General features: G+C 37.7%; 1 protein-coding gene across 4 annotated transcripts in view; it reads right to left on the bottom strand.

Moving 5' to 3' along the window:
- specc1 (sperm antigen with calponin homology and coiled-coil domains 1) overlaps window positions 1-19,484 on the bottom strand; it is a 92,547-nt gene extending 73,063 nt beyond the window's left edge. For all 4 annotated transcript variants that reach the window (XM_088320853.1, XM_088320854.1, XM_088320855.1 and 1 more), the window contains exons 1-3: window positions 19,390-19,484; window positions 4,121-4,324; window positions 3,889-4,024 (exon numbers count right to left, since the gene is read on the bottom strand). In XM_088320853.1, coding sequence (XP_088176979.1) covers window positions 3,889-4,024; window positions 4,121-4,285 — 301 coding nt within the window. In that variant the 5' untranslated portion in view covers window positions 4,286-4,324; window positions 19,390-19,484. The remainder of the gene's footprint in view (window positions 1-3,888; window positions 4,025-4,120; window positions 4,325-19,389) is intronic.
- Window positions 19,485-21,311: the final 1,827 nt, after the last annotated feature.

Below are 21,311 nucleotides of genomic sequence, written 5' to 3'. Positions count from 1 at the left end.
GCCCCATAATTCTAAACCTCTTTACAAGAGCGCCAGTAAAGTTAATTTTCTGATTATAATTGCTTAGGATCATATCAAGTAGAGCTGCACTCGCTTTTTAATTCATTTCTTTTTAATGCTTGTGTCAGTGTGTGGCGCGCATGGTTGAGTGCAAGTGCAGCTTGAGTCATCCCAATGGACTCGGGCGTGATTAATTCAGACAGACGTGGACCTCAAGAACCATTCAGTCTAGTGGTATTTAGGATTTCTTTCAATAAACCCAGCTAGATAAATGTTATGCTAATATATTCCTGATTTTTGTTAGTTTTATTGCATTCAAAAGAGTCTATACCATTAAAGAGGTAAGAAAAAGGTGTTAAAGATGAATAGTACTGAGTCGGGAAACATTTTGAATAAAAGAAAATGTTACATATCAAATAAAAACTGTGTGGAAATGTTTTCCCTTGCTGTGGTTATTTCTGCTCTCACAAGACTTGTTATTTATAGAGCAAGGCATTCTATGTCCCTTTCTTTTTTTTCACCCAGCACACTCCACAGGGACTCTTCCAATGAAAGCCCGACTTAATTATTGAAGAGGCATTTTAAATAAGTAATCATGAAGCTATTGTTTGACAGCATGGTCCCGTCATTAGACGTGTGGCCATCATTGATGTGACTGAAACACAACTAAAGCAGCGCCTGTCAATTATTTTCTGTCACGCCCCCCTAGGAAGAAGAAAACTCTTTTGTTTGACTTTAACCCGTTTGTTCGCCTCTCTCCTCATCTAAGGTAAATATTTTTTTCATTGTGTCACTTGAGGGTCTGCTCCACTTCGTTTCGACACTTCATAGTCATTGCTCATACTCTGTGCTATATACACTGTGTGGACGCTAAACGTCAACAAAACCCTCTGCCGATGGGAGCACCCCACTATTTTAGATCTACTGAAATAAAGCAACTGCCGTGCCTAGCGGATGTTAAAATAAATAGGTTGTTCTGAGGGCAGCACGGCAGCGCGGTGGTTAGCGTGTGTGCGGCACAGTTCCGAGGTCATGAGATCGAACCTCCTGTGTGGAGTTTGCATGTTCTCCTCGTGCTTGCATGGGTTTCCTTCGGGCACTCCGGTTTTCTCCCACATTCCAAAAAGATGCATGAGTGAATTGTCTGTCCCTGTGTGCCCTGCAACTCGCTGGCAACCAGTTCAGGGTGTCCCCTGCCCACTGCCCGAGGATGGCTGGGATGGGCTCCAGCACCCACGCGACCCTACTAAGGATAAGCGGTGCAGATAATGGATGGATGGAGGTTGTTGTGATTCATCTTAAAACTATTGTATTCCAAGCAATGTTTACCACGGCTAGAAGGTGGAAAAAGGAAGTAACAACACAGCACTTTTATTTCTAAAAGTGGCACAATTCTGTATGTCATAGACTTAGAGCATCCAAATTCTTTGCACTTCACATTTTCATGATGACATTATTCATTCTGCTTAACGGAACTCAGTTGACAAAACTAGGCCAAAATGAATATCCAAGGAATAAATTCTACGGAGTGCATAATTCACTTGATCAAATAGTAGTGCAAATGTAATAAATAAATAATTATTTTAAAAAGTGCTTCAAAAAAACCTCTTCATGAGCTTGAGTATCTTTATATATTTTTTATTTACTCTTCTTTGTGCTTCGCTTGCCCTGGATTATTCATCTTGTTTGAGGCAAGCCTCAACCCAATTTAGCAGAACAGCCAAGAGAGGAAGAGATGCACAAAAGATTCCACTCCCCTTGGTACATAAACTACTAGAGGCAAAGTAAAAAAATGAGTAATATCCTTAATTAGTGCTGTGAAAATTGACAATGAGCTGTTTTTTGCATTAAAAACTATACCACAATATAAAGACTAAATATCCGTTCTTAAACCTAGGGTAAAAGAGAAGACGCTGTGGTTTAGTGGTTTGAAAAAGTAAATGAAGTCAAAGACTGGATCTTCTCATGAAATTTTAAAAAGCCCAGGCAAATGTGATTTACGTGTCATAAACCTTAAATATTTTTTTTAAGCAAAACCGATTCTTAAAATTAAAATTAAAAAAAATAGTTGTGCTCGTATGCCATTGAAAATATTACCTCGTGGTGCACCTAAATTAAAATCAAAGGAGCACAATCGATGCTTCCTGAATCTTTACACTGGAATAAAAATTTCATGTCGGAGCAGAATCATTGCACCACATTGCAGTCAACCATGTAAAATTGCCAAGCCTTGAAATGCTCGGATTGGTGTGTGTGTCCCTCTAGAGGTTGACGTGGATAATTGCACCACTTGGAATATTACACTATCCCACACAAGTACTGTGTTTTTCTTTTCATGTAACTATTATATTTAAATGACACTTCCGTACGATCTTGAAAATAAGACTAAACTACAAGATACTAAAAATTGCAACATTTTTGCAGTTTTTTTGACTGACAAACGAATGAAAAAGTCGCAAAGATGTGATTGTGTAATAACATTTTTGAGATAATGGACGACAACACAAAAAGCAACTGCAAAGTATGAGAGGCCATTTGAATAGAATAGAATAGAATAGAATAGAATATACCTTTATTGTCATTGCTACAAATGGGCTAACATATTGTGACAACGAAATTGGGCATGACACTCCAGTTTTACACATTCATAGTGAGGTATGAGCAAGAAGATAAAGGAACAGAGAAGATAATGTTATAAGACAAGGGGGATAAGGCTATAGTTATAATTTACATGGTATTTACACAAGAAATGTCGGCATGTGGGATGTTACATACAGGGTTGTCGTGATAACGTTGGTATCGTAACGGTTGTGCAATATTGCATTTGGTGCAAAGTCATCATAGTGCAAAAATAGTCAGCATATGCATTGGTGCAAACATAGACATCATAGTGCAGAAACAGGAAATGGTCAATCTTAGTCAATCTTACTTGCTGTCACAGATAACATCATCACAACTATACTCTTATTCAGACTCAGTCATACCAGTGCACAAACACTAACACTAGTATACTCTCATTTACACTACTGTACTCTCTCACACATACGAGTATACTTTCAAGCATACACACGCTACTATACTCTAATACATACTCTACTATACTCACCCCCCCACACACACGCTACTATACTCTAATACATACTCTACTATACTCACCCCCCCACACACACACTACTATACTCCCACACACACACTTCTATAGACTCTCACACAAACTATCATATCCTCACACACACACTATTATACCCTCTTACACACGCTACTATTCGTTTTCACACAGCATTAAGATCATTATTACCACAGGGGGGTTTCACACCAAGTGTAATGATCACCTCGCCTCTCAGTGTTGTTTTACCACGGTGATGCACACTGATCTGCGTGTATATTTTGTACAGTTCAAACTAAAGAGGATACTAGTGTGTGACAGCATAGTATTGTGTGTATAAAAGTATAGTAAGATGGGTGAGAGTATAATAGTGTGTGTATGGCAGTATAGTAATATGTGTGAGAGAGTATAGTAATGTGTGTATGAGATTTAAGTGGTATTTGTGGGAGAGTATAATAGTATATATGATAATTTAGTAGTGTGTGAGAGAGTATAGTAGTCTATGTGTGTATGAGTATAGTTGTATATGTGAGAAAGTATAGTAGTGTGTATGAGAGTAGTATGTACAGTATGAGAGAATAAAGAGTGTAGTGCATGATATGACTGTCTATCTAAGGGTTCAGTTGTGCATGTGTGAGAGTATGATGTTATATGTGAGGGCAAGTATGGTTTACTTCTTAAACAGCTTATCATAGCAAATACTGACAGCACACAAACACAAAATGGTATTCTGTTGGCAAGTCTCTAATTATTTTAACTTCCATATTCGTGACCTGACTTACCAGTTAGACTTCGGGGTCGAGCCTCAGCAAGATCCGAGATTGCTCCGGTGGTCACAGTCTTTTTCATTCGCAGGCCAGAGGCAGCAGCTCCCAGAGCCGGCTTTGTCAGAAAATCATCACTGTTTGCTCTTTTAAGCTGAAAACATAACCACCATTAGGCCTGATAACATTACTGTAGTTTGTTAGCAGATTTTAAATAGGAACGTTATACCGAGTTTGGTTTTACGCTCACCCTGCTCAGTCGCTGGTCCGGGGCCAGCAAGTTGGACGATTTGGAAGTCCTAAAAGTTGTTGAGGTGGTGGTGGATGTCGAAGATGAAGGAACTAAAGAAGCCATCTTAGATCGATCCTGGTGTCCAGCCACGGGCAACCCCAACTTGGTGGCACCTGTTTTCATTATGACTTGGTGAAAGTGGAGTACACCTGTGGAGAACACCTGGGGAGATTTTCAAATTTCTTTTTAGCTGATGAAAAGGTAAGATATCAAGATATATTAAAGACAGAAAGCACAAGTTAAAAAAATGAGTGACGGGCAGTAAGGGAAGGCAGTTATATTTGTTCTGTGTTAAAGGTGGGGTGCGTCGTTTGAGGTGTCCTTAAAAAGTTGAAAGTAGAATACTCTCTATTGCGTAAGTGTTTAAAATTCCAAACTGAGTTCAAAGAGTCTTTATATTTTTCCCTCCTGTGCCTTTCTGCTTTTATCTTGCTTTTACCAACGCTGTTCCAAGATGTGCGACACATAAATTGGAGGAAAGGGTTGGAGAGGGGGTGAGGTTGGAGGGTGACTTTAAGCTTTTCAGTTTTTGGTTAATGTAGCATGAAAATGGTTAAAGTAAGAAAAGGCCTGTTCAAAATACTGTCCAAACGCCAACCCAACACCCCAAAGCGAAGAAATTAGAAGAGTTTGAACATTTCTAAGATATGCACGTACCCATGAATGACTGAGGCTGCGATCATGACTTTAAGCAAGGAGATGGCGGCAGAGAGTTACACAATTTCAAATTCCGTACACCACCAAGTTCTTTCTCATTTAACTTCTCTAACTTTTGGGATTTTCTTTTTCAAAATCGCTGTTCACAATGTGCTATGTATCTTATTATGAGTATTGATAATAAAATTAGTATGTAACAACTGTGCTGAGTCTGCAGACAGAGAATGAGGCACACAACTCTCTTACTTCATGGAAGAGGTAAAAAAATCTTTACTTCAATTTATAGCTATATTATACTCTCATTACAAAAAAAATAAGGTTAATTTTACCTCAGTGTCAGAAAATATTGCTTATTTTGTTTTGCTTTTCAAATGTTATGATACTTTTACTGAAATTCATATCAAAAGTATACTGTCATTGCAAAACCTATAATAATCCTACACCAGTGTCAGAAATTGTTGCTTATTTTAGTTTTTTCCTGGTTTTATGATTCTATTTGGGGAAAAAATAATCTTACTCAATTTTCATACAGAGTCATTTATTTTTCTTGAAATACATTTTACACTATTTTTACTGACATTTATAACTACACTGAGGGATAATTTTTTTCCAGATATTTCTACTTCAACTTATGACTAAGTTGTATTTCAAAAAAGGCAAATTTGTCTCTTCTAGCATTTAATAAAATCATCTTGAGTGTTGGCAGAAAAAAACACCTAAAAGAAGTGAAAATATGTGTATGGCATTAAACGAGTTAAAAAGCTAAAAAGGGTTAGCCTAACCCTAACCCCAACCCTAACCCTAACCCTTGCAAATAACTCATATCACCAAAAGTTACAAATTAGGCTATACATTTGCTCCCCTCGGGAAACCCCCCACAAAAATATAGCAAGAAAATGTACATGGAACAAAAAGTCGCCTGAGGGTCGAAACTTAAATCCCCAGTGTGTAATATTTGACCACCAGATGGCAATGTTGTCTAGTGTAAAAATAGTGCCACAAAGCAGTGTAGCAGCAAGATCCAAGGCAAGAAAAACATGGAAGCGACCTCTGGGTAAGGATTCCACAATGTGAAAGGAATACAAGATTCTCATCTCATGAGTTTTTTTTTTTAATTAACATTGGTAAAATAGTTCATGTATTTTAGCCGAGAAATTACATCAATGTTTTTTTTTACTTAATGAAAGTTTTTGTACCACTAGGAGGCCCTAAATATTACACACAGTCCCGTTAAGAAAAAATAACCTTTATTTGAAGTTCCTACGAAACTGTCAGAGGTGTGAAACAGTAATCGCCTACATCTGTCAGATAAACAGAGAGCAACAGTTACTTAAGAAAGCCTAACACGAGAAGTTCACAGAAAAAAACACATTTCCCTCCTTTAACAGGATGTGGCCAGACACAGTGACTTACTGAAAGGTTGGCCTGCAGAGGGGAAAAGTCAGCTGGGCCAAGTAGATGTGGGAAATAAAAGGAAGTGGGAGTGCACTTAAAAGGAGAACAATATGCTTCAGAATTGTTGAGCTATTGGCTGTGTTTTTGAATAGTGCAGTTGTGACTTGACCTTTCCTCTGATACCTAACAATATTTTCTCTATTAATGATGTTAAGATACCTTGTAAATATTTTTGCCTATTTATCGTGACATTCTTCTTATCATTTTTTTTCTTTTGTGGCTTTATGACGCATTCATCCTGGAGTGCCATGTCTAATCTCGTAAAATTGTTCACTACGCTGATTTCAATGACAATAAACACTATTCTAATTCTAATTAATGACCAACAGTAGAAGTTCTCATTTCATTAGCTACACCGCTTATCCTCAGTAGGGTCGCGGGGGTGCTGGAGCCCATCCCAGCAATCATCGGGCAGTGAGCAGGGGACACCCTGAACTGGTTGCCGGCCAATCGCAGGGCACACAGGGACAGACAACTCACTCGCTCAATCACACCTAGGGACAATTTGGACCGGCCAATTCACCTGACATGCATGTTTTTGGAATGTGGGAGGAAACCGGAGTGCCCGGAGGAAACCCACGCAAGCACGGGGAGAACATACAAACTCCGCACAGGAAGTCTGGAGCTGGATTTGAACCCATGACAGGTTCCCATGACATGAACTGTGCCGCACAAGCGCTAACCACTGCGCCGCCGTGCTGCCCACAGTAGAAGTTAAAAAATGCTAAAAAAAAAATGCAACCACTTTTGAAAATATTATAAAAGCTAGGCGAATGGATTATTGCAAATGATAAATGTAAACAAAAATATATTCACCAAAATGTATGTAAAATTGCATATACTTTGCATGCAGTAATGGGTTGATTTAGAAAATTCTAGCCTCATCAACAATTATTTTTGTATCCAGTCGTGGCCCACTTGGGCTATATTATTCATCGATTGATTGATTGACATTATTATTTTTTCCCCTTTTCACCAAAATCAACAACTTTGGTAAACACTTAAAAGAAAAAAAAGGAAAAAAAGAGGGGGAAAAGCCAGAGCTTGGTCTCGTCCCCTTGACATCAAAAAACGTTTTCACATTAATCAAATCCCATAACCAGTTATCGTACAAGGTATTATATGTAAAATGAATCACATCTTATCATCATGCAAATGAAATAATAATGAAGATGTAATATGAACTCAAATGATAAATTTTGGATTATAATTTCTAGTTACACTAGTTGATTCAACATAATCACAAACAAAATTGGACTAAAATAATTTTGACAAATGGATACATGTATGTTTGTTTTTATTTGTTTGTTTCTTTGGTATTCTTTTTAACATTCATTTATGGTTAAATTTAAACAATAAGAAATGGTATATGAAGAGTCTTCTTGTAATATTTCTATTGGCCTTTTTTTTATTTTATTTATAATACTTTCAGTTTTCTTAATTGTAAAATACAGAATTGCTAAAATGTATGAAAATAGTTGTTTTTCTTTATCTGAGAAACATTTTATTTTTCTTAAAATGTATGAAGGAACACAAGATCGAGTCATGTTTTCGGTGCACTTAAACCAAGAAGAGCTTTATTCCTTTATATCAACTAATAAATACAAAGCTAATTTTACTGAAAAGGGTTAAGGGAATGAATATAAATAGTCCTTTTAGAGTAAACTTAGTACATTCTTCAATTAAATGTACAGTGATTGAGTGTACTGTACTTATAGTTCTCCTTTCTGATTTAGTTTGTACTCTTAACAGGCATCAGCATCAGATGACTCCAAGTATTCTGCTAATAAAAATTTCACGTGACAGTTATCTATGCACCCATTTAAAAATGGCTCGTCACAGAATGACTACCACAAGATATAAAACAATGTTTCTCTTCGACATACGGAGTTAAGGTAAAAATTTGTCTTCCAAAACTAAAGTACTAAAAAAACAACTAAAGATACTATTTGTAAAGAATAAAATAGATCAATAATAAGCCAGTTTTTGGTGCTGAAGGTCACTCAGAGATATTTTTCAAGAAGGAATCTGAAATATTTCCTGACTATAACTTTCTGGCAACCTATCTGGAGCCAAAACTGTGTCCCACTTACTTCATAGTGGCCTAATTACCAACCCAGATGTTTCTGAGACAACCTACGACCAGACAATAGCTCAGCTGCTATAGTACAAGACATTCCAAGGTAAACAGAATGGAAAATATACAGTTCAACTAGAGCAAGCAAGAGAGCACCTATCTTTTTGGGTGTGGACCCAACAATCTTCCGCATCTGATCAGAGTAGTGAGACAGGACAGGGCGGTCTATGATAGTCACAGAAAAAGTCTCAACATTTATATACAGGACATACCACTCACTGTAGCTGAGTTTGATACATTAAAATGTTATAATGTTTACAGGATCTTTCACTTTCTCACAAGAAACAACATTGCTTATAATTCACACCCAAGACTAATTTGTTTCTCCAGCTGAGTAAACAACAGCTCTTTTATCTTTTTCTTTTTTTAAACAAAATGCAGATTTATGTTTGGCCAGAATCATAACCGGCTTCACTTCACAGTTACTATTTTGTATTTGAGTCACTAAACAAATGTGATGTCAGCCTCAAATGACAAACTGAATTGAGTTGGAAATTGAACGCTATTCCAACTCTTGAACCGTCTGAGAACAAAAATTTGCCTTTAACCAGAGTTGTCAAACTTATTTCAGTTCAGGGGCCACCTGGTAGAAAAACACTCTCACAGGGGCTGGACTATAATATATATAGTTGTGTAAAAAGTGTGCCTTTGCTGTAGGGCTGAAGTTCTTTTGGAGGCTCAAAATTAAATTACAATTAGGATTCAGGGGTGTAAGATTTGAGGTTGAGGTTGATTTATTGAGGATTTTTTCCCTCACATATTTTTTTTCTTTCACAAAGATTTAATCCGTCATACTGTTAACCAATAGTGCATTTGTGAAGAAAAATAATATTTACTTTCAATAGTTTATTTAACTCAGGGAAACCCATTAAACCCGTGAGCTAAGCCACTTTAAACTTCGGCAAAGACAACAAAGTGCTATTTTTTAATTTTGTATTTTATATTTTCAACCAATAATTTATTGTAACTGGGGATAAAATCATAGTATTGAGACATCCACGCACCTCACATAAGTGCAGTTGTTGTACTAAAACAGTGCATATGTGAATTCTATTTTGAAATAACATCTGGATTGATGTTTCCTCAAATATAGCTACAGTTAGCGCTTAGGTCTGGAAAAGGCGCTTGGCTTTGGCACTATTAAATGGAAGTATTTAAAACTGATATACATTGTTTGACTTGATGCGGCTCATTTTTTCCTTGTGCTGCTCTCAGCATTGTCTCAGGGCTTAAATTAAATCCATTGCCGGGCCTGAACCGGCCTGCGACTTGAATCTGACTCTTACGCAAATTTTTCCTATTACAATATTACATATACAAAAGTCTTTCAAGAATATGACAATCTTGATCCAAAAAATGACAATCATCTTCAAAACTCTCAAATAACAACCTACTTTACCTGACTTAATACAAAAGTAAAGAAACAAGTTATTTGTTTTTCAGAGTGTGGGTGGATCATTCTGAAGGGGTTTAACTTTCTGACGCCCTTCTATCCTGGTGTAATTTTGATCCCACATCCTATGGAATGCCAAGGCATGTGGGTAGTAGAATCATGTACACTGGGCTTTGGCAAGGAATGAAACAGGCCTAAGATTGTGGTAAGAATCTAAATTTGCTCTGACTACTCCCCTGCTCCACAACACAAACTTTTGCAACACGACACAATTGAAAAGCAAAATTTTATTCGAGGAAAGGAAAATGGTTAGCCAATTGTTAAGACAAATCTAAGTTAGATGCAACAAAAAACGTATTGTATTTAGTCAACTTAATACTGACAATTTTAAATATAAGAAAAAACCCAACTAACAAGTATTTGATTTAAAAATACATTAAGTGTAAGGCTACAACGATTAGCCGACGTGGTTGACAAAAATCGATAATAGATAGTCAGCAATGAATTCCAGTTTTCCAAGCGAGTGATGCATCTCTACATCAGTGTTTTTCAACCTTTTTTTTTTTACATTGGAAAAAAAATTGCGGCACACCACTAACCAAAAATGTTATAAAATGACACTGAACAGTATGTTTGATTACAATATAATTTATAATACCCTTGTTTTTACAGCACAGACACTTGACAATGAAATCATGTTTGCAGAAAATTATTCATAAATGTTTTATAAAATTTCAAATTTTAAAAAGTGACATTGGATAATTTCTCAAGGCACACCTGACAATCTCTCACAGCACACTAGTGTACCGCAGCACAGTGGTTGAAAATCACTGCTCTACATGAATAGAATCCGTGTTTTGAGCACAAGAGCCTCTGTCTTGAGCAGTAATATACAGAAATGACGGCATAAAAATAAAGTTCACATACCAAAACTTATGAAGTTTTAGAGCATTTCCGCCTGAATACGGCCAGTAAAAATAATACTTACAAGGTTTGCAAAGCAGACCTTGCATATATATCATGCTGGTACCCTGGTGATGCACGAACATTTAAAGAGCACGCCGGACGGTTGAACGAAACGGAGTATGACTTGCCTCAGTAAGATTCTAGACACATTCAAGGCAATCTGGTTTTGAAGACATGCATTGTGCATTTCATGCACATATATTTCAGTAAAAGAGGGAATTAACATTATACCAGACTGAGCCTGACAAACTTATTTGAAATTTAATGCATGCAGTCCGAAGAACCAACGTCAGTTGTTAAAACAATAAAAAGGACAAATGTCATTTGTTAAAACGGCTTGATTCCAAACAGTATCAAATAGTTAAGTTATTTTGTTACAGACTTTGCAGTTAACCACTGAGTGTTCTTCAAAGAATGCATATAACATTTGTTTTATTTGCTGTTACTACTGCTGCTAATGAGCCTGTTCTTGGTTTACACTAGAGAGATAAACAAAATTTTTAATTGATTTTCAATTATTATTTATTTGCCTATCCCTAAAAATGGGGGGAGGTTTATTTGAAGATTTATGTTTCCACTGACCGAACACTGTGCCCAATTGGATTTGGAGCATTTTTCTTTTATTTTTGTACGGATCCCCAGTATGTTCAGTAAAAGATACAATTATCATTGTACCATTTTTTCTTGTGTTGATTATAATTTATCAAATCATTAAATCAGCTTCATGATGAATTTAAGAATAAAAAAATAATAATACAAATATTTGACTAATTGTTTTGAAAGAAAATGACATGTCAGGTATTTAAATAGTCGTTAATTGCAGCCCTTATTTAGTAACATTCTTTGGACAATAGCCAACTCTAAATATTTTCCTGTGCAAACAATCATTTCAGCAAAAAAAGCCATTCATGGCTTGCACCCAACTTGCAAAAAAGCCACAATTGTTAGTAACTGCAGTGAAAACATCTTGTGAACAATCAAGCTATTTGTTCATAATAATATTTGGGTAACTATGAAACACTATGAACAACAGTATTTAATAGTCAGAAACAGCATTGAGGGATTTAAACAAAACCCTTAAAATTATTTGACTAATTCACAATTCAGCCAGTTAGCCTTTTTTTTGTTCTAAAATTCCATCTCATCTCATCTCATTAGCCGTACCGCTTATCCTCATTAGGGTCGCGGGGTCTAAAATTCCAAATTAATCCAATTTGTTCCCCAGACCTGTTTCAAATAATTCTAAACATTGATCCTAAGTGCTCTAGATGCATCAAATATATAGAGTCTTGTTGACAGCGAGGTTGGCAAAGTAGAATAAAGCTGTGGTTCCGATTTTCATGTTTTTGTTTTTCACCGTCCTTTTGGGTCTGGAAGGATTCTAAAACCCTGTGCAAAAGCTGAGTCAAATGCTCTTCATCTGGTGTGAAGAGTGAACACAAATCAGGCACAATGGTTGTGACTCAGTAATACAGGTGGCTTTACATACTACTCTGCAATACCCTCTGAAACTCCAAACCGGGGCTTCAGCGACGTAACTGAAGCGCTGTAGTTACATCATTTGAATGCTGAGACATTCATTGTCAAGTCGCAGGTACACTGAATAAAACATATTTAATGCTCTGACTCAGTACTGCAAATACTAGTTTCTTGTGATACAAACTCATGACTGCAGAACAATTCACAATCATATGATGGTTATAATGAATAAATTATGTATGATAAAAAAATATTATAAATGGACAGGAAAGTTGACGGTAAAATAAGAATCATATAGGAAAATATTACATTACATTTGTTCTTTAGTAATTCGTATGTGATTTTGAAAGAATGCAAATTCTGGCCTGGCCTGCTGGCTACATCAGCATCTATTTTGTATCTAAGCGTAGGGAGAGGGTCTTTTCAGAGTTGTTAGCTCAGCTAGAATGAGCGAAGGATGTATTATTCACCTTTCACAGCCAGGTTGTTTCTTCTTTTCTAAGATTTAAAATGGATGCAAAACCAAACCCAATACTGTCTCCTAGAATCATAATAAAGAAAGTTGAAGAAACTAAGAAATTTAGAAGCATGGAAAAAAATGACTTGGCAAGATTTTTTTAATGGCTTAGCAATTGATTTGCATAGAGAACTGCTGGCTCTTGTTGGAAAGTACCAAGGCCTTTCTAACTGGAGAATTAATGGTCTTTCCCCTTTCTTGTAGGCCCTTTTTGGGTTCCTCCCAAAGACCTACATAATTCAGATAGTTGTCAGTCTATGCCTTGTGGGACAAACCTTTACGTTCCTGGTGACCCTTCTCGAGTATAAGAATCAAATTATTGAACATCATAACAGGGCTTGTAAAGTACAGTGATTCCACCACTGTATGGAAATTTAATTCTATAAAAGCAGACGGCATTTGGCAAAGAGCATAGACCTGAATTTTTTGGCATGGTTATGTTCTCTTTATGAATTGAGTGTGGGCAAAACTTCCAAAGGTAAAATCAGCGTTTGAGAGAGTTTATATTAGGACCAAAACGTGCTTCGTCATTCACATTTAAATGCCTGATGATAATCTAGAAAAGACAAATGTATTGGGCTAAATACCTTTACAGCAGTCCTACTAATGCTATAAGTCATTATGCATAATAATGCAAACAGCCAGTAACAAAAATTCTCACGCAAGTCTCATCAGCTGGAGGCTGTGTTTCAAGTTTCTTTGAGCCAAACTCCCTGGAGGGCAAAAATTCCTGCTCTGATGGTGTCAAGCTTAGATTCTAACGAACTGAGCCGTATTGCAGAAACCTCTGCTGCTTTTCCACGTGCTCGTCAAGTGAGTGGGCGAATTCCATAGAAACAATTGCACAGCATCCAAGCAAACAAAGCTCAATGACTTTCCACGTTGATGAATCGTAATGTATGGGCCCGGCCAAGGAGAGTTCCTGTGCAGCATTTTGGAGGCAAAACAGATTCCCATCCTTTTCCTTTTGATCCTCACTCCTCAACTACTGTAAATAACAACCTACTTTACCTGACTTAATACAAAATTTATTGTAACTGGGGATAAAATCATAGTATTGAGACATCCACGCACCTCACATAAGTTCTTTAACCTATAATTTTTCCCCGCTCGTGCTCACTGTACAGTCATGAACTTGCTTTTCCTGTTCACAGAGACGAGGCAAACTAATGTTATCTGAGCATCTTTTACCTTTAAGACATTTTAAATGCACTCAGCCAGAAGCAAACATGAAAACAGCACGTCAAATATGGCCATGTTGATCCATAAAAAAAAATTTCAGTTGTCACAAATGATCATTTGCTAATTTATGCCTTGCAGAAGGAAAACAAAAGGTTTGGCAGTTAGAAGGGAAGCACCAAAATGAAAATGTGGGTTCAAAAATGTGAATTGGGCATTGTTAACACGTACTTACTAGAGAAAATATTTAATTTTGAACTTTTTAAGGACACCTCAAACTACACACTCACCCCGAAGTACATACCATAATAATTTGTGTACAATTTCTTTCACCTAAAAGAAACCCTCAAAGTTAGGGTATTGTTATACACGAGGATTTACGGTGATATATTACTGTATTTGTGCAATGATTGATCAAGAGATATAACCAACCATAGTCATTTACTAACATTCAGAGAAGCAGTATCGGTAAAGAAACTACAGTCCATTTCTAGATTTGTTTTTGCTCAAGGGCAAAGCCTGAAAAAGTCAGTTACTATGATTTATAATGTCATCCTCTGACTATATTTCAGAATTGGCTAGCCTTCCACCCTTTAACCACATCTCAAGGTCACGTCATCGCTGCAATGGCTGAATGGCCCGAGCACAGCGGCAAGTTCTCGACTAAGTGCTATGGTGCGCTGTCATTATTTTGAGATCGAGGCGTCCTAAACATTTGAGCGGGATTGGGTTGAAACCAGGAATTCAATGTAGTGCGCTGAGCAAACGTTCAAACATTCCTACTATAAACAGTCTTCAAGAACATCAGGCATGGTCTTATGCCACAAGCGGAATTTACAACTGAACGTAGGTCCTTTCCAGATCGCCCAATTGCTATAAATAGCAGGCAAATGACAGGAACTGCCTGGGTAATGATTCAAAGAGGGGATGAGCGTAATCACAGAAAAAATATGAGCTCATGTCTACAGTTTCCACAAGGGCATTGCGAGACACATACATTTCGTTTCCAATACAACATCGATATACATTAAAACATATGACATTTAAAATAGTTTATTGAACTCAGGGACACTCATGAAAACCCCTGAGCTAGAGTAAAGTTCATCTTAAAACGACCTTCACACAGAAGTATATTTATGGAATGACGATGGGTTTTTAATTTCAAGCCTCAACAGATTTTCAACAGTGTCCCATCTTATTAAAGTGGACTCTCTTATCCAGCCCAATAATACATACATCTAAAGTCAAACCGTTTCCTCTCCTTGTGCGGTTAACCATTCGGAGGGAGATGTGAGCTTTATTTAGCTCAAAATAACACATACATTGACCACAATTGGTAGATACACGTTTTCCCTATGATATTTTAAAAGCATAATGAGAAATAAAATCTGTTGGTTCAGGTACCCCAAATTTGCCTGTATGGCCAACTGCACAACCTATACCAGGGTTCTGCAACCTGCGGCTCAACAGCTGCATTTAGCTCTTTAGCGCTGCCGAGTGGCTCCCTGGGTTTTTCCAAAAATGTTTACTATTTTAAATTAAGAAGGATGGAAATATAATTTGGTTTTAAGATGGTTTCTGTTGAAGGACAAACATGAAATCAACACTTTTAATGTTTTCCAATGCTGAAAAAATATGTAGAATATATATTATATTTCAACTAGTGGTGTAGATATGTAACTATGAACTGAGAGAGAAGATCAGCTGGTACAAGTTCACGGGTGAGGAGTGACATGTTTGACTGACACTCTCTCACTGGTATCAGGTTGTAAAAAGACAAGATACAGGTTGTCGCCTTGAACGCAGCAAAGTCATATATTGTGAAGTGAAATGTCTATGTTCTCAGGTTTGAACTCCTGGCTGGAGACTTTAGCTGTAATGCTAAGCTAGAGACAAGGGCTGCTCTCCACGGCTTGTTTTCCTCTCTCCCCACTGTCCCGTGTTAGAAGAGCTGTGTGTCAAAAGCCAGGCCATTAGCTGTTCTGAATGAACCAGCGATTGTGTGTGTGATGGGAAATGCACCCTAAAGGTAAAAACTGATGAACAACTGTACAGAAACTTTGTATTCATGTAATTGTATTTACTTTGCCTTTTCAAAAGGCAGCCATTTTATTTTTACAAACGAATGCTCGTTTAAATGCATTTTTTTGTTGCCCATACTGTATATGGGACACGCTATGAACGTTCATTTTGTTGTTGTTTTTTCGGATCCTCAAAATAATAATGATATCAAAAATTGGATTCGTTTATTGCAATTCTTTAATTTTATCAAAACAGTTAAACACACTGATATTGTAAAGAAGTTAAACTTGAGGTGGTATCCTTCAATAGAGTAGTCACATGGTGCATCATTCGCCACAGGATGTGCTGCATCCAACTTAGTCTTAGATAACATATATACATACAGCATGTGTTGCATTTTTTATAATGCTTATACAAGGCTTTTAATTTTTTGTGGCTCCAGACTAATTAGTTATTTGTTTTTATGGTCCAATATGGCTTTTTCAACATTTTGGGTTGCTGACCTATACTATACATTGGTAAACTGAACATAAGTCCTTTCCAGATCACTATATTGGTGTACTAACATCTAACTTTACAGCAAAATAAAAACTTTTAGATTGCTGAGCTTCATCAGATTTCTTCCAAGTACTTTTAAGTCTTTATAACGTTATACAATAAATTGTTATGAAAAGGTTTTAAGGCAGTCAAGGGGATGAAAACAAGATAAGCTCCGGCCTGTTTCCAACAGCCACTTATTTTTGTTTTCTGAATTGTATTATAACGGTGTTGATTTTGAAATCAGTGCAACCTGTGGATGAACGGAGGTAAGAAAAAAGAAAATAAATGTGAATCAATCAATATCAGTTGCAAAACAACATTTGAGTAGTTGCCAACTTGCAGTATTCCTCATGTAGTAGCAAGAATAGACATTTTTAAGCGCAACTACAGTGCAGTTTTTTCGTTTACGCAGAGCAAGAAACTTTACATTGCAGAGACACAAGGAACAGATTACAATAATTTATAGCACTGAACAAACTAATAAAATCCTATGTGGTTGTGCCAAATGAGTTGCTGAGCTTAATCAAATGGGTCTTTAAAAGTGTGAATATGCAAGCTTTCACTGACTAAGCATATTAACAAAACACAAACTTCACTAATGAAGAACAAACAGTGGATTGGTCACTCCAATGCCATCAGACACTAAATTAAAACCACGGAAGTTCAATAGAGTCTGAAACCCAAATCTTGAGTTGTCATCGATATTACATACCAACACAATTAGTCGATAAAATTGCTTGCCTCAGCAAAAGTGACTAATATTTTTAAAGAAATATACTATATTTGAATCTAAACGTAATTCTCCTTATCATGACATTTATTCAATAGAAATTTACTTTTACCTTTAATTTTACGGTAGTGATTTTTAGATGACCACTCCAGTCAAACAGCTGTTGTAATAATTTAAAATTGAATTTTGGTACATAATTGAAAATGGTGGAAACGTTCACCATGATCGAAATATACAATAAACACGCAGCAAATTTGTACAAACTGGACGGATCTATTGATACTAACAAAGATGTTACATAACGAAATTGTGAATATGCTTGATTGCTGTTAAGATTGTCGAGAAGGGTTGTTCAAACCTCACATTGTTTGTTTGCTGTTATTAGTGTCAATAAATTTGTTCAAACCAGAAACACCCAGCAAGGCAAATGAAGACTATTGATTGGAGCAAGGATTTCCAACTGCAGTTTCAAATCATAAAGGGACATTGTGTAACATTTGACCACTAGATGTTGCTGTATTGTTAGTGCAACTGAAAAACGAGTGCTGAAATGCAGAAGGAAGAAAACGACCTTCGGAGACTTTAAGTGAGTATGTTTCTTCTCACTTTTTGCCTAGCCTTTTGTACACATAAAAAGAGTGCAGAAACAGAAGAAAAGAAAAACCAGGAAAAACAAAGAAAAAATAAAGAAATAAAAAAGGAAAAATAGAAATAAAACGAGGGCAGCACGGCGGCGCAGTGGTTAGCGCTTGTGCGGCACAGTTCATGTCATGGGAACCTCCTGCGTGGGTTCAAATCCAGCTCCAGAATTCCTGTGCGGAGTTTGTATGTTCTCCCCGTGCTTGTGTGGGTTTCCTCCGGGCACTCCGGTTTCCTCCCACGTTCCAAAAACATGCATTTCAGGTGAATTGGCCGGTCCAAATTGTCCCTAGGTGTGAATGAGCGAATGAGTTGTCTGTCCCTGTGTGCCCTGCGATTGGCTGGCAACCAGCTCAGGGTGTCCCCTGCCCACTGCCTGGAGATGGCTGGGATGGGCTCCAGCCCCCCCGCGACCCTAATGAGGATAAGCGGTACGGCTAATGAGATGAGATGAGATGAAAAAAAGAGGAAAAGAAGAATAATAATAGAAGAAGAGAAACGGAGAAAAAGGAAAGAGAACGTAGGCAGAAGAAAAGTATAAGAATAAAAACATAAGAAAGAAGCAAGCAAAAAAAGACAGGTTTTGATTTTTTAGGGTACCCGTAGCAGCAAGATGGCAAACAATCATGTCATCATCAACTAGATAAGACTCGTATTTTATCAAACAATGCAAATTTCTCAACCTAAGACTATTAAAAAATATATACATGTTTGTATGATAGTACATGTATTTGTTTCTTATTATTCACATTAAAATGTTTATCCTTTCATGAATGAAGTTGATTTATGGCGGCATTAGCTCAGGAGGTAGAGCGCTCGTCAAGAGGTGGCAGGTTCGATTCCCGGCTCCTCCGTGTTATATGTCGAAGTGTCCTTGGGCATGACAATCCCTAATTCCCCCAATAAGCAGTTAGGCGCCTTACATGGCTGACTCCCTATTGGTGTGTGAGTGTGTGTGTGAATGGGTAAGTGTAAAGCGTTTTGGGAGGTCCTCATTGACTTGAAAAGTGCTACATAAATGTAGACCATTTACCATTTTTTACCTCCAAGAGGTGTAAAATAAAACAAACTGGCCCTTTAAAGTGTGTCAAGACTCCTTACTGTCAGAAGCAATATTTCAGTATCCAAAAACCACTGAAAAAAGGACAATAAGAAGCCATCTTATTTTGTTTTACCACGACTAAATAAATAAAGATTCTCGTACAGGAGCATGTCAGTAATACATACGTCCACGTTCACATAAGCGGCGTATTTCCGTTGTTGTTCTCGTTTTGTATGTTTGCTTTTGTCCTCGTCGTCTGTTCATTGAAATATTATTTTGTCATAAATCGAACATTGACGTCTCGTCTCCGGTTCCAACCAATCTGCCGTCCGAGTTAATTAGGCTTCGCGGGACGTGTCGTTTTTATCACTCAAATGGCAAAGGAAATATGAATTAACAAAAGATAAGAGATACAAACGAGTGTCTCGTCTAAGGTCAGATAGGAAATAAGGCAAAAACGTGTTATTTCACCTGTTCAGTGGAGTTGAGGCGCTGCAGTTGACAGGACCATGAAGATACTGTAATAGATGCAGCCGCCGCTACCGCTCCGACTCAGCAGTGGCTGCGGGATAGGTGGAGCGCGTTGCGCAGTGTTCGAATGGCTTTGTGGGAAAAGTAGTTTTTAGTTGAAGACAACAAATTCAACATAGGTCAGTGTTTTTCAACCTTTTATGAGCCAGGGCACGTTTTTTTACCATCTCATCTCATTAGCTACACCGCTTATCCTCAGTAGGGTCGCGGGGGTGCTGGAGCCCATCCCAGCAATCATCGGGCAGTGGGCAGGGGACACCCTGAACTGGTTGCCGGCCAATCGCAGGGCACACGGGGACAGACAACTCACTCGCTCAATCACACCTAGGGACAATTTGGACCGGCCAATTCACCTGACATGCATATTTTTGGAATGTGGGAGGAAACCGGAGTGCCCGGAGGAAACCCACGCAAGCACGGGGAGAACATACAAACTCCGCACAGGAAGTCTGGAGCTGGATTTGAACCCATGACAGGTTCCCATGACATGAACTGTGCCGCACAAGCGCTAACCACTGCGCCGCCGTGCTGCCCACGTTTTTTTACATCGGAAAAAATTTGCAGCAACCACTAACCAAAAATGTTATAAAATGACAAATAACAAATGATAAATAATAAATAACAGTATGTTTAATTACAATATACTTTATAATACCCCCTGTTTTACAGCACAGACACTTGACAATTACTTAATATTTGTAGAAAATGGTTCATAAATGTTTTATAACTTTTTAAATTTTAAAAAGTGACATTGGATAATTTCTCACGGCACACCTGACGATCTCTCACGGCACAATGCGGCACAGTGGTTGAAATTCACTGACATAGATAACAAAAACCATGCCAACCTTTTAAAATAAAAAGAGGCAGATTTTGTGGTGCACTCTATTTCAACGCACATAACCCAACCCGAACCATAATATTGAATAAATAAATGAATAAATAAACATGCATTTCAGGTGAATTGGCCGGTCCAAATTGTCCCTAGGTGTGAATGAGCGAGTGAGTTGTCTGTCCCCGTGTGCCCTGCGATTGGCTGGCAACCAGTTCAGGGTGTCCCCTGCCCACTGCCCGATGATTGCTGGGATGGGCTCCAGCACCCCCGCGACCCTACTGAGGATAAGCGGTGCAGCTGATGAGATGAGATGAGATGATTAAATGAATAAATACATAAATAACTCACATGTCTTTTTATTTTTATAGCCCTTAAGCACAAAATGGCTCAAAGGACTGCACAGGCCACAATTACACCATCCCCTGATCTGAAACCAACATGCTGGCAAGGAAAAACTCACAACCTCAACATGAAGAAAATAAGAAACTTTGAGAAGGTAACCTCGCACGTGTTACTACCGATTCCGGGATGACTAGGCGTCAATAGATTATGCATTGGGTAACACTACACTAATTGATCTTATCAATAAAAAAAATTGGCAATATATAAGAATTGTACAAGAAGTCCACGACTGCAACCTCGCCTTGAGCTTGTAAAATTGTCCTAAAAGTTAATGACAGCAATGAGCAGATCCCCATCTCGGCCGGCTGATTGATGGAGCTGTTGACATGGTTCACGTCCAGGTGCTGGTTTGCGGACTCATTTCGATACGCCCTTCTCCCTCATTTCAACACCAGCCAGGCAGCTGGAAAAGACAGGAAAAGAAAAAAATGAGGTGGGCATCAATCATAAACTATAGAATAGAAGTGTGTCTTAAGTCTAGATTTTAAAACTACTACTAAGGTTAAGGATCTTATCTCTATATTTTACAGCCCTGGGGCCTGGATTGAGAACCCTCTTGAGCCTGCAGATTTCTTCTTGGCTCTCTGAGTCATAAGCAGACCAGCATTTTCTGAGCAGGACTACG

This window comes from Urocampus carinirostris, chromosome 17, assembly GCF_059441175.1.
Source record: "Urocampus carinirostris isolate Australia breed hairy pipefish chromosome 17, RoL_Ucar_1.0, whole genome shotgun sequence".
NCBI classification, from domain to species: domain Eukaryota; kingdom Metazoa; phylum Chordata; class Actinopteri; order Syngnathiformes; family Syngnathidae; genus Urocampus; species Urocampus carinirostris.
This window is presented reverse-complemented; position numbering and strand designations above follow the sequence as displayed.